The 14,012-nt window shown below is 44.8% G+C and overlaps 1 protein-coding gene across 7 annotated transcripts in view; it reads left to right on the top strand.

Annotated features, from left to right (window-relative positions):
* Nucleotides 1-13,656, top strand: part of esrrb (estrogen-related receptor beta) — a 44,844-nt gene extending 31,188 nt beyond the window's left edge. For all 7 annotated transcript variants that reach the window (XM_034221907.1, XM_034221905.1, XM_034221906.1 and 4 more), the window contains 2 exons: nucleotides 7,389-7,658; nucleotides 10,572-13,656. In XM_034221907.1, coding sequence (XP_034077798.1) covers nucleotides 7,389-7,658; nucleotides 10,572-10,816 — 515 coding nt within the window. In that variant the 3' untranslated portion in view covers nucleotides 10,817-13,656. The remainder of the gene's footprint in view (nucleotides 1-7,388; nucleotides 7,659-10,571) is intronic.
* Nucleotides 13,657-14,012: the final 356 nt, after the last annotated feature.

Genomic DNA, 14,012 nt, shown 5'->3' with positions numbered 1-14,012 from the left:
GACAGGACTGGATCACAACTGACCCTATAACACACTCTCATCGTCGTGACCAAAAACGTACACCAACGTCATAGACAAAGCACAGAAACATCAACATTCCTGTGCTGGCTGCGGAGTACAGATACTGCAGCATGGTGGCTTCACTCAGTAAAACATACATTGAGAGGGTCTTTTATATTTTACTGTGGAAAAAAATACTACATTTTTCACAGGTCATTTGAGGCCAAGGTGTACTTAATATAGCCTCCACAGAAAAACGTGGTTGTACTTCATAATAATACAAATACAATAAGTACTTTCACTCAGGTTTTAAAGTGCATATGAGGGCAGTCTATCTGGGATTTTTGAGTCATAGTGTTGAAGCTCTGCTAATCAGATTACACCAGCACATATTGTACAGAGGATAGATTCTGAATGGTAATGAGATTTGCCGCACAGATTGTTTCAGAGGATTTGTCAGTCCAACTGCGTCAATAATGATCATTTAACCCAAAACCTGACGCAGTAATCCTCAGTGTCTGAGCGGGTACCTGGGACAGTGCGTGCAGCACCTGGGAGATGGGAGACTTTAAGTAGATTATCTGCCTCTGTATAAATACATACAGCCAAATGAATTGTTATGTTGTCGTTTTTTTCAGATATATTTATTATCTTTTATTGAAAATCAAACATATTTTTAGATAATAAAATATATATCTATTTGACTAAATAAAGACTTTAGCCGAGTGCTCGTCCTGTGTCCGTCCCTCTGGTGGTGTCTGTATTAGGACAGTGGGTGTCCTCTGGCCATGAAATGGCTGGATAATTGAGTTGTACATGGCTGAACCTGATCAGAGACGGTTCACTGGTTGAGTGAGACTCCATGCACTAACACTCCACGCAACAACGGCACCCCAGGGCAGCCTACCATGCTCGGCTCCTACCACATCTCTCCCTCCCTCTGCTCCGGGACAAGAAAGGAACAAGAGGGGAAGAAAGTGCTGATTGCATTCTGATAGATTTTTGCAGCCTAAGGCAATGGAATTAAAAAGATTAACAGTTCATTATGAAGTAGACCACATTGATTAGGCCATTGACAGATGGGCCAATAACTAAAGTCCAAATGTAACAATTTAAATGTCGCGAAAATTGGCACTTACCTTCTCTCGATTGATTTTTAATTCCTTCTATTCTCAGGCTAACATTTGAAAAGGCGTTTGAAAAGTGGCATAATGTGGAGTAGAGTGGGCCTATTGAGTTTTAATTGGAGGGCAATCGGAGGATATCAAAGCGCCATCATTAGTGTAGATGGTATCTTTGCCTGACGGGGTCCAATGTCATCCCTGCTCTATTTAGCACACCATGAAAGGTCCATTGGCAAACATGACGTGCTTTCAGGTTTTACAGGTTTTTAGTCTACGATTTCAGATGAAACAATCAATCCGATCAGGTGGACTTGTTATCTCAGTTCAATAAGGGAGATATTGAAAGGCTGGTGTCACATATCTAGAGTCTTTTCACAGGTCTGCCAGTGCCAGACTGCAGTCTTGCCCTCATTCTGAATCTGCCTTTGATTAATTGATAATCACTGCGGAGCTTTTGGACACTAGTGTCACTGCTCCAAATAGCCGCATGAAGCAGAGTCTAACACGGCTGTTGCCTGGGGGGGGGGGTAGGGTCATTAGGAGCAGTGTTAGGGGGATGCTGACAGATGGTTTGTTGCTCCTAAGGTGCTAACAACCTTTGACACACATAGCGGTCCACCCCCCTGGCCCCCTCCCATACCGTAAAGCGCCATTTCACTCCGTACCCGAGGTTTAGGGATGTATACTGACAGCTTCAGTACACGTGGACCTGTTTATCACCTTGACATTGTTGCCTTCTTCAGGAGTGACGGAATACCAGCTTGACCCCTCATGCCACCCCACATTGCTTCCTACCCGCAGTGGGAATGTCATGTGTTTATATGTAAAAACGGCCCTGCATTCTGAACAGGTACTGGTTGTTTGGTGCTTCCTAGGCCGCAGTGTTTTCAGTGAGGAATTCTCGGAAGGCTAAAGGGCCAAGCAAACATTGACTTTCTGCTGCTGCTGCTTTGCTCATACACAATAAAAAAACATTTTTGCACTGGCATGTACCCCTAACATGTAATATATTAAAACAGCGTTTAAAGGCTTAACATTCATTTGATTCTCTTGAATGCTACTTTTAAAATAATAAACATCTTCGTTGTGTGCATTTTTCGGTATTAGATTCAGACCAGATTAATCTAATGGAATTGTCTTGTTGGCATTGTTTTTTTCATTACTGGTGTTTTGGGAATATTCATCATCTGGGCTTTATTGGATTCCAGCTCATCAGCTCTGATTTGACAGACAGCCGCCTGGCGGGTTAGTTGTTAGCATGGAGGCAGCGATGTTAAAAAGGGATCGCGCCTCTTGTATGTTGTCGTGTTTGTGTCAGCTCAACCCTCCACCGTAATCACCCACCCACCCATCAGCCCACCCTACTCCAGCCCCCTCTGGGCTCCTGTTTTCTCTTTGCCATTAAATTGTGAAATCTACTTACTGTGTTGCCAGCCTGATCCCACTCAAGCTGCGTAATCTCCTTGTAATAGAGTGTGAATACTGCCCGGCAATAAATCAGCACCTCATCAGTGCACTTTATTAAATATAGACACCAACAGACAGCTCTTAGTATATTCAATTTACCCTCTGACGTAGGCTTCAACACAAGAGATAAAGATAGATTGAGCAATCAGGTGGATGCTGAGGCCTGAACCCCGGCAGGAGAGCGAGAGGAAGGCGGAAAAGCTGCGGGGAGATTGAGATGGGGGCGTTTTGGAGGCAGACAGGCAGTCAGGAGTCTGCAGGGCCAGGAAAGGGACATCTGCCAGGCAGGGTGGGGGAGGGATTTGTTTAGCTACTGTGACACATGAGCAGGTACATCCAGCATCCCAATTATGCGCACTGTTCACAATGTCACCAAGTTGAATCTGCGTAAAATCTGAAACTGTAGAACTGTAGGTAAAATGTTCTACATAGTGCTTTGTATGAAATCTTCTTTACTGGTGCCTTTAAGTGATTGTCTGCAGAGCGCCATCCCTCATTAAGCAATGTTGCTTGACGGCGGAGGAGATAAATTATGTGTAATTATAGCAATGATTAAAGCCTGATTCGTCCTGGTCTTTGGGGCTTAACAGAGATATGTAACGTCAGTGTTGGGCAGTGGGACCCTAGGGAGGGCTAAGGACCTCTCTGTTAGGGTCAGCAGGTCATGGGGTGAAGATTAAAACAAGGGGATTACTGTATTTAACGTTCTTCAACCTCATAACGTTCACAGGCTACTGGTCAAATCGCCCATTCCCCAGCTACTTACCACGGGATAATGGGCTGGTTATCACTCTGAAAGAAGGCAGATAGCGGACGCTCCTGAAAGTCAGGGCTAGAGCTGCTAAGAAAAAAAGACAAGATACATGTTCAGTCATCCACTTCTTTTTTTAGTGTGTATCGACATGATCTCTTCTGTATGAAAACAGCCTTTGAGTCATCAAATCAGTGTCCAGGGAGGCTCGCAGCAAGCTGAGCTGTGTGTGTTGTGCATGTGGCTGGACTGCAGGTCAAATTATTTATGTCAAGCACAGCAATTTACTACCAAGCTGCTATTGATTGGGTTCTCCTGACGCTGTCATGTAAATTCAAGAAGAATCATGGTTGGTTGGCACACACACACACACACACACACACACACACACACACACACACACACACACACACACACACACACACACACACACACACACACACACACACACACACACACACACACACACACACACACCACACACACACACACACACACCACACACACACACACACACACACACACACACACACACACACACACCACACACACACACACACACACACAATAAAGCTGCTCAAAATTGCCCCTCAATCCTGCATTGGTGACACATGGTACACCTTAGTGTGTCACTCTGCCACATCAGATGAATCTATAACAATCAAAAGGTGCATACATTTTCTCTTTGTCCTCTTTTTAAAAAAAAAACGCTTTTCTATCAAATAAGCTTATGGCAGCATGATCATTCAGCTCAGAGTTTTGAGGTTTGATAAAAAAGCCGTGCTGGACCTCTGGGGCCCTGTTAGGGGCAGTTTGACTCCGACTGGAGCCCAGAGAGCACTTGACTTGGCTGAGGTGAGCTTGCCGCTGGGCAGAAGTCTTCAGGGCCTGCTTGTCCTTCTGATAGCTCGCCATGATAGATCAGCTGCTGTCCGGCTCAGAATGACTCCCTTTCTATCTCCCTCTTCCTCTCCCTCTCATGCCCCGGTCCTTTTCGCCGCCTGCTGCAGCTTTCTTTCCCTCTCCCTTATCTCCCTCCTCTCTGGCCCATATCTTCTCCTCTCTTTTATCCTCCATTTCTCTCACCATTTTTTCCCTTCCTTTTCTCTCCCTCCCTCCCTCTGTCTGCTCTGTTGTCTGATTGAGGGTGAGTTACGAGGGGGCTGCAGCTGGAGGGGGCCACCGTGGCTCGTAATTACATCTCTTTTTATTACCCGCGCTAATGGCCCTCGGGGAGAGGGAAACAATAATAAATTAATAGAATATGAACTCTAGCTCAACAGAAATCTACAGCATTTCATTTTGGACCGTCCTGTGCTCTGGCAGATGAAACGGTGTTCAGATTAATCTCTGCGAGGGGGTTTCAAGCAGCCGTCTGCGGGTTTGGGCTGCTCCCTCCTGCCCACAGCCGAGTGCTTTTGGGGAGATAAAGGGAGAGGTGATGGTTTTGGCTTGTTGGTCTTTAGCGGTCTTGTTTCAGCCTTTGAGCTATGATTGATGGAGTTAGTGGTCATTTGGGCTGCTTTGTAGTGTAGTTTCTTTTGCCTACATTTATATTTGTCCCCTTTTTGTAGATTGAGCTGAATTCCAGCCGTGGCCATGCAGGATACAATATGTCACATCTAACCATTTTGAAAGTGAAAATCCATTTGACGCATATGATCGCTATATGAGCAGGGTGCTTAAGTCAAAGTGAACAAAGAAAAGCGCTGCACGGTCATTATCTCTGTATACCTGCCATAAAGATTTCCAGACAGAAATCTGCTGGAGCACTCAGCAGTGGAGTGGAAAAGGCCCTTCAAGCGCGCAGACAGGCCTCTCTGATTTGGTCAATATTGTGTCATGTTTGGTCAAACCCCGCCAAGGCAGTGGGCTGGAAATGAAGATGTAAATATTGATATTTCATTAGAGGAAATCACCCACTCCGACGGCACTTAACCGGGCCACCTTCAGAGTGCGGCGGCCGGAGCGCCGTGTGACCTGCGGAGTCGGGAAGTCACTTCATTACTCGATTAAATTGAGTGGAAAAAGGCGAGGCAACGACACGAGATCCCATTTGGAGCGATAATTTAGGCTCTGAAGAGAGGGGATGGAGCAGGGGAAAAACACCACCTCTCGATCTCACAACACTGGATTAAATTCAAGGACTTTTAGCGTCAAAGGTAATTGCAGGCTGCTGGGCTGCATGTGTGCATATGGCTGAGAGGTGTCTGCTGTATCAGAACAACTCTAAAGCCTCTCCGACAAACCCTGAACAAGGCCTTCACACGGGCTGTCACATTGGGAGCAGCGCTTTAGTTCCGCTTCAGCCCTCCTTGGCATTAAAAGGCTAGACAAAGCCTTGTCTGTGATTGTGATGCCAACCTGATGCGGCAATCAAGACCACGTCCACGCTTGCATGACAATCTCCCTCCGGCCAGTCCACCGTCTGTACAACTTAATGGCTACGTATGCAGACAAGGAAATAACACAACAAAAGATTTTAAGAGGCAGACCGGATACGTGTAATGGCACAGGCCTTTTCAAAATATGGCTTATTGCCTCCGACGATAATAGCCGAGTGTTTTGAGTGCTTTCGGCAGTTTGCTTTGTTGGGTCTAATTTGGGCTCTTCAGACCTCTGACCAGAGCGGCCAGGCAGCAGCACCTTTCTGTTAGCACTCTATTCTACTGACTATTGATTCCCCTTCAAAATGTGAAGGCCCTCACATTCTGATCACAATCTGTTAATTAATGTATCCTCCAGCTCTTCCCCTGCAGTGGTCATCACCACGATAAGGGAAATTGAACACTCAGGTACTACTCTCCCTGGCTCTTCTTTTCTCTCCACCTGTCTCTTTCTCTCTTCCCGTCCCGTTTCTTTTTCTCTCACGCTTCCTCATCATGCCTCTTGTTCTTCTCCACCTGCACATGTGTGTGTGTGTGTCCTGGCAGCAGCAGATAAACATCAGGCTGGTGGCTGCACCCCCAGTGAGATCATTTATATTTAAGAGAAAACTTGGGGAATAGGTGCGGTGAAGCCCTGGTCAATACTGTAATCTATCGCCTCTTAATCACACTGTGGCAGGTAGCGTGGCAACAGCAACTTGTAAAAGCAATCATATTAATCAGGGGCGGAGCTGAAGAGCCTAATATGCTGTCAGAATGAGCCGCCTGCAGGCAGGAGGAGGGGAGATGGGGGATGGAGGGGAGAGAGTGCAGGGTTTATTGACAGCTGAAGGGAAGTACGAAGGAAAAAGGGATGGGATGGTTATCTGGCTATCTGCTCCTCACTCTCTCTTCCTTTCTCTTTTTACCTTCACCCGTTTTAATTAGTTTGAGTTTCTCACAGCTCATCTTTCGGGGATCTAGCCGTTGTATTTAATGTTCTATTCTGAGCATATGTAGAGGTGTTGAAGGGGAAATGACAGTGGTTTGATGCGGCCGAGCCAATTTCAGCTCATCCAGCTGCCGTTGGAGAATGAGGCTCTGGGTTTAAAGCAGGTCTTCAGGTCGGGCTTGAACCATGTGACCCCTGTGCTCTGGGTATGTGTATGGATTTATGTGCATACGTATGGGTGTCATGATCCGCGGGTGCACATGTGTCAGTTTTGTTTTCCTCGTTGACACAAGTTTGTGTGTCTGTCCCCCTCGACACCTCCTCCTGCGACACAGTGCATGTCATGTCCTCAACCCCTCCAATGAGAATGTGTCTCAGTGCTAATCCCCCACACACCAATAGAGGTGTGACAGGATACAAGGGGTAACCACCTGGCTTTGTGTCTCCTGGACCTTTGCACCGATTTACTGTCCTCACTTACAGTAAAGCCCTCTCAAGTGCTCTGACACCGGCTTCAAAGAGGACCTTCCACCGTGCATTTAAAATTAAACACCGCTCGCTAACATGTGCCTCGGCATGTACTCCAAGCTACCAGGGCTTGACAAGTCGTGTCTGGTTTACTGATCAAGTGTCAACTTTGAAATACTTTAACTTTCTTCCAACTCTCGACTTGTATTTCCCATGATGTCCTCCTGTCCCTCATACAGTTTCCTTCTCCGTCCCTCCAGGCTTCTCCTCCCTCTCTCTGGGAGACCAGATGAGTTTGCTGCAGAGCGCCTGGATGGAGATCCTCATCCTCAGCATCGTGTTCCGCTCGCTGCCGTACGAGGACGAGCTGGTGTACGCGGAGGACTACATCATGGACGAGGAGCACTCGCGGCTGACGGGGCTGCTCGACCTCTACGTCTCCATCCTGCAGCTCGTGCGCAAATACAAGAAGCTCAAAGTGGAGAAGGAGGAGTTTGTCACCCTCAAGGCAATCGCTCTCGCCAACTCAGGTGAGGGGCCTTCTGCGCGCACCCACTTAGGCGTCAGGATTTTTCTTTGAATTAAAACTACGTTTGAAACAAGCATTACCAAAATGAGTGGGTGATCTTAATAAAAAGAGGTATTATTTGTTCAATTTAATTTATAAAGCACTTGCATTATAACAAAAAGTATTTCAAAGCATGATAGTAAATCATAATAACAAAATAATTGTTTTAAAATAGGAAATCATCTTACAATCATATGCTCTATATAAATACATGTGATTATAATGTATAACATTCATGATTTAAAATTACTTTTAGAGGATTAACATCATTTTTGTTTTAAAAATATCTTATTATTCCTGCTTGATTTTTTTAAATCGCATTGCAAAAGCATTATTGCCTTAGGTTGAATATAACACAAAACTGGGGAAGATTAAAATGTTGTAGATTTTCTTTATCTGAAAATAAAGATAAATGCAAATAAATAAATGAAAACGCTTACGCTGAAATAACAGTATAATTAATATGCATGTGTATCATTTTCTAATCGATATCTAATAATAACTTAATAACATCTAGACACATGCATTCACATTTTTCCTGACTGGACCTTTGAGTAATGCACACTCAGTGGAATATCCAGGGACGCTAAAGTATTGTCTAACACAGATTCAGAAATGACATTTCTTAGTTTTTCAGGAGTTTTTCAGGGTAACCTTTAGTTTAGAGCGTGAGATGGAGAGATGGAGAGCAGATAAGGGCATTGTACGGGAAAGAGGGATGGAGAAGGGATTTTTTTTTTTTTAATTGAACACCTTCCGTGTTGTGGTATTTCTCGAGCACTCCCTCGCCCCTCTCTTTTTCTATCTCCATAACAGTAGCTGCAGGGCACAGCAGCCACGGGAGATACATTTAGCATTTCATTAGGAGCACAGGGGCTGTCAATAAAATGTGTTAAGTCGAATGGAATGAGTATCAGGCAGTGATGGGTCTCGTTTGTTCGAATGCGAGGACGGCACAGCGCTATTGACAGGCTCCTTTTGAGGAGGCAGGACCTGTCCCGCTCTGATCAATGCACGCTGGGTCACTGGGCCGCTTCCCCTTGTTTTGTCCGGGGCTGAAAAATGAAAATGCTGATGGTGAGCCTTTGCTTTCAGACAACAGAGCTTTAGTGGGGAGGTGGGGTGTGGGAGAGAGGAGAGATGGGGGTCGAGGAGGAGGAGGAGGGTGTCCCGAATGTTAGAACAAGGTCTCTGGGAGATCGCTCTCCCGGGAGCCCCCCTGCTCTGACAGCTGTGAAAATTCATAGCGATTGATTTTGTAATTAGCAGTTTATCAATCGGATCGACGTGGGCTCACTGATGGATTGCGAGGAAATTGTTTCTTCAAAGTTGTTTTTTTTTTTAAGTCTGCCCCTCCTCCAAGGCATGTCTCCTGCCCTCCTTTCCTGCCCATCTGTTGAGATGTCTCCATCACTCTTTTTATTTTCTCCTTTTTATTTCCCCCTCGCTGCAAAACATTCAATTATAATAGGTTCAAATCAGGTTTATTGCTTAAACGTGTTTGTGCGTGTGGAAAATAGAGGAGTTTGATTTGTAAAAAATGCAGCTTGTTAGGTTGTGAATCCAGCCTCTGTGACAGGAACAAGAGATAATTATGTCATTTTTTTTTCTTCTATTTTGCCTTTTGTTCTTCCAGCTTCCCCCCACCCTCCCCTCCCGCATTCACTTTACAAAACGACCTACTTCATTTTACCACTGTGGATTTGAAAACCGTCAGGGTGAGAAATGTCTCAAGGTCTTGGGAATACAGTTGTTCCAGTCAATGAATTTGGGGCGAAGTCTGAAATCTGTTTTGCCTTTTTATTGTCCCGTGTGGTAAAATATGCACCGCCAAGGTGAAACGAGTCAGGCAGCCAATGACATGCCGCCACCGGAGTGCCAGACACCGGTTAACCAGTGAGAGAAAGTGCGACCCCTGACTGTCCCTGAGAGAGGCTGCGAGATAGAAAGACAAAGGCGAGAATGAGAGGAAAGCTGTAACATGATGTACAGTAGGATCAGTAAAAAACGGTGGCAGTGTAGCGAAACGTTATAGGAGCAAAGAACACCGGAGAGAAGCCAGACTGAAACTATAGACCGCTCTAAAACTGGCCTCGAGGTGAGGGGGTTCTGGGACTGTCTAAATATCAGAGGCACAGTCTTTGTTCAGTAGAAGCTAGACATAATATAGACAAATAATAAAGAAGCATCTACAGGGAAACAAATATTTGCAATTTCTTCAGTGCTATATTTAGATGGCTGATTTTGTTCTTGCATCTAGCTGCGAAACAAACCCATTAGTATTTGTTTTCCCTCTACTCTGATGGTCCAAAACTCCTTTGAGGGAAAGGAAAGGAAATTAATTGAAAGGAAGTGTTGCATTCATCTCACGCTTGTTTATAGCGTCCAATTCTCTAATGGAGCCCCTTTCTTTTCCTTGTTGTTTTTTGTCCGTAAACAATCTGTCCTTTGGAACAGTGGGGTGTTTAATGTGTACTCGCTCAGAACAGATTGGGTGCTATTCATGCCATTGTTACTGCAGGATAACATTGATTTTCAGTCTCGCTGGTCAAGGGCCGTATGAATATCCCACCCAGTCCTCCCAAGACTAAATAAAGAAATAAAGCAGATGTTGTTAAATTCTTTTTTATGATCTATTCTTTATCTTGTCACGGTGTGAGTTATACTGATAATGTGTTCCCTATCTTACTGCTTCGGACAGAGCTGTAAAGATCAATCATGAGATTTAATTTTTAGAAAAATCCATTTACTATCATTCTTGTTATATTACCAGTGTCTCCAAGTGCAAACAACACTACAGGTTACTTTTCTCCTCTTGTCAAATTTCAAAAAATGCCATCAATCTTCATGCTCCTTTCTCTTCTTGTCCCGTCAGACTCCATGCACATAGAGGACATGGAGGCGGTGCAGAAGCTGCAGGACGCCCTGCACGAGGCCCTGCAGGACTACGAGGGAGCCCAGCACCCGGAGGACCCTCGGCGGGCCGGCAAACTGCTCATGACCCTCCCTCTGCTGCGGCAGACGGCCACCAAGGCGGTGCAGCACTTTTACAGCATCAAAGTGCAGGGGAAGGTGCCCATGCACAAACTGTTCCTGGAGATGCTGGAGGCCAAGGTCTGATCGGAGGCCAAGGTCTGATCGGAGGGAGGCTGGTGTGCCACGGCGACAGCAGAGGGCTGCGTTAGCGATACAGAAAGTGACTTGAACCAAGGCTGAGGGTCCCCAGGAGAAGGAGACCCCCACTGACTGTGCTCAGCAGCAGAGAGACTGACCTTCTCTCATCCCTCCCCCTGGAACCCTGGGACACTAAAGAAAAAAAATGCAAAACTTGGTTATTAGTATAAATATAAAAATGATGCAGATTAATTTAAAATATATAAGAAATACTATGTACAGTAATACTTTTTGTTGGTTTTTGTTAATTGTCAGTGGTCATGCTGTATATGATGAAGGACCCCTCTGCCCCTCAGCATCTTCAGAATAAGTAGTTGCCAGTTCTTGAGAACAAGAAGGTTTTCTTTCCGGAGAACTAAAAGTTCCTTAAGTTGATCTGAAGACAGCGGAGGTGTCAACAACCATAAACAGACTCACTTGTCTCAGTTGTGATTTCTTTTCCTGGACTTGACCAGGACGTGTATATATTTATTAATGGAAGACTGAGTGTACAGTTTAAAGTCTGGTGAACTTGGTTGCCATTTTCTCTAGTTCTCCTGGGATTAAAAAAAAGAATTAAAATGGTTACCTAAATGTGAACTCTTATCAGTTTAAATGTCCTTGGATATACCTCTCCAGAGCCGTGTGATCTGTGTGGATCTGTCTCATACTGGAAGACTTGCTGGTCCCATGTTTAACCTAACTAGCATAGGCAGGTACAATTAGTCGTCTTATTCTGTATTAACTCAGCAATAAAGGGAGCTGTGGAGAAGTCAGGCTTAACCTCCTATCTTTCATGTGTTCACGTGCTTTTCAATGCTGCTGTTCCTATACCATGCCTGTGTATCTCAGTCCCACCAGTGGGACACACCGCTGCACACTAGTGTTCCTCCTACCCTTGTAGCGGCTTGTGTCACGTAACCCATTGAACCCCAAATTTGGTCATTGTTTAAGCCCATGGAAATTGCCACTTGGCATGCAAATAGATGACCTGATTCGGGCTAGGTGAAAGATGATCAGCGTGTTTGGTGTGGCAGTATCAAAGGATTTATGCCGACTGGCAGAAGTCCAGGAGATTCCTTGTTCAAACAATCAGAGGCCCATATGTCAACCGCTCTATTTTGGGCCCCTTTAAGCCCGTGGCAGAGTCATCCCACACACAAGGAGCAAGGTGCCCAGCATCTGCTCTCACCATTTTAGACACCTCTCGTCTTTTAATAGCTGTGCCAGCATTTATAGAGCTCCGACCAAACAGAGGTAAATGGCAGGTGCAGAGCGGGAGTGGTGGCATTTCACACTGGGTTTATTTTTAACCCCAGCGGGAGGTTGTTGTCTGCGCGGCCGTACTGTAGACACACTTCTTCTTGACCTCATGTTGACACACCAGCCAGTGCAGAGTAACACTCCTCCACCCGGCCAAGAGGCAGGCAGGCATCTGCGAGGAGACGTCCGGATGCCTGAGCACGCACATGTGAATAGCTATGCAAGAAAACAAAGTGTCAGCACGCTCCTAAGGGTAACAGCAACCCAACAGTGTGTCAGTACAAGGTGTGATCCGCGGTGGGGGGGAGATCTGGGCCTCCCTTCTCCCTGTGTTTAGTCCGTTCCACTGGGTGTGAGTAATGCTGGAGTCCAGTCCAGCAGGGCCATGCCTCTCGTCTCAATATGAGAGAGAATGTGCTGGAGGTGAATGCTTATACTACTGAAGGATTTTATGTGATAAATTGTGGCACTGTCACAATAATATGATACTGTGATCAAAGGAATCCCTGACATTGCAGTAGGGTAGAGTTGCCGCCATGCTTGGGATATCAATGGCCAGCACTGATCTAGTGGCCGGCATTCCTTTTATATAGCAGCCTGATTGGCCACGTAATGCAGGAAGAAGATCCACTCCAGCACCCAATCACCCCAACTTGAACCAGCTGCCGTCCAGCTCAAAAGCTCCACAGTAGAGGGTGGCAATATAACCTGATTTTACTGTTGTGCAATGCAACAGGGACCAATTCTGACTGGAACCATGCTAAAAGCATGCTTTTACTTGGACTTGGCAGAATCTGTTGCTTATTAAGTGACATATTCTAAATCCCTCGGATCAGAAACATGTAAACTGTACAGCAGAATAACTATATTTGATTTGCTCCACTGATAAAATACTTTTGTGCTTGTTTCAATAAAAGTGCAATATAAATGAAAACTTTTGCAGAAAATCTTTACAACTAGAATTTTGTAGTGGCCCAAGATGATCAGCCAAAAGAATAATTTTAACGGGAGTTCTCTCATCTCCCTTTCTTTCTTTTTACCTTGCAATATGGCACTGCGTTAAGTAAAAAAAGAACATGTCTTACATTACAAACTGTGTCTAAGTGTGTAAATATATCAGCGTCAGTACAGTAGGTTGCCGAAATACCATTGAAAATAAAGTATGCAGCGCTCCGCTGACTACTACCTCATTATCATATTGTCAATATTTCTCTGATTCAACACTCACACGTCTGTGACATAACTGAGCCACCCGTTTCCATCCAAAACCTGTTCCCCTCAGTGCTCCTGCCAAAATATTTGTAATGTATATTTACTGATCTTCTTTTCCCACTCATTCTTCATAGATCTGTTTGTAAAGGTAAAGCATGCTTCACGTTGACCACACAACTTGGCCATCAGTGGGTTTGACACCCATGTTGGCTACTAAGCGGGTATGTGTTTTTATGTGTCAGAATTGGTCCCTTGATGACAAATTGCAGACAGGGGCAGGGGACTGATTTCCTGCTTCTGTGCTTTGAGTATTTATGGTGTGAAATATATAATTTGGCCATGATGTACATTGATATCTCTGATCGTTGAATCACCAATATCTGTGTAACTTTTACGTTTTGATTTTCAAAAAGGTAAAGGATAAATGAATTAAATACTACCTGAACTCTGTGATTTGTTTTGTGTTTGGACTTAAAAACAAGTTTTAAAGCCAGCTACTAAAATGAAAAGTTATTTCAAACAGATTCAACCAGTACAAGCAAACAATGTTTAAGCTAACAGTAGATACAAGCAATGTTTCAAATGCTAATTAGCACATAAGGCTGATGGGAAGGGCATTCGTTTTGAAAGTATTTGGTCACCAACCAAAGAATTGGACACGTTGAAATGTTTACATGATGAGAGTGCT

The sequence above is a fragment of the Gymnodraco acuticeps genome, unplaced genomic scaffold, assembly GCF_902827175.1.
Source record: "Gymnodraco acuticeps unplaced genomic scaffold, fGymAcu1.1, whole genome shotgun sequence".
Taxonomy (NCBI): domain Eukaryota; kingdom Metazoa; phylum Chordata; class Actinopteri; order Perciformes; family Bathydraconidae; genus Gymnodraco; species Gymnodraco acuticeps.
Note: the sequence above shows the minus strand (reverse complement) of the source record. Positions and strands in the feature narration are given on the sequence as shown.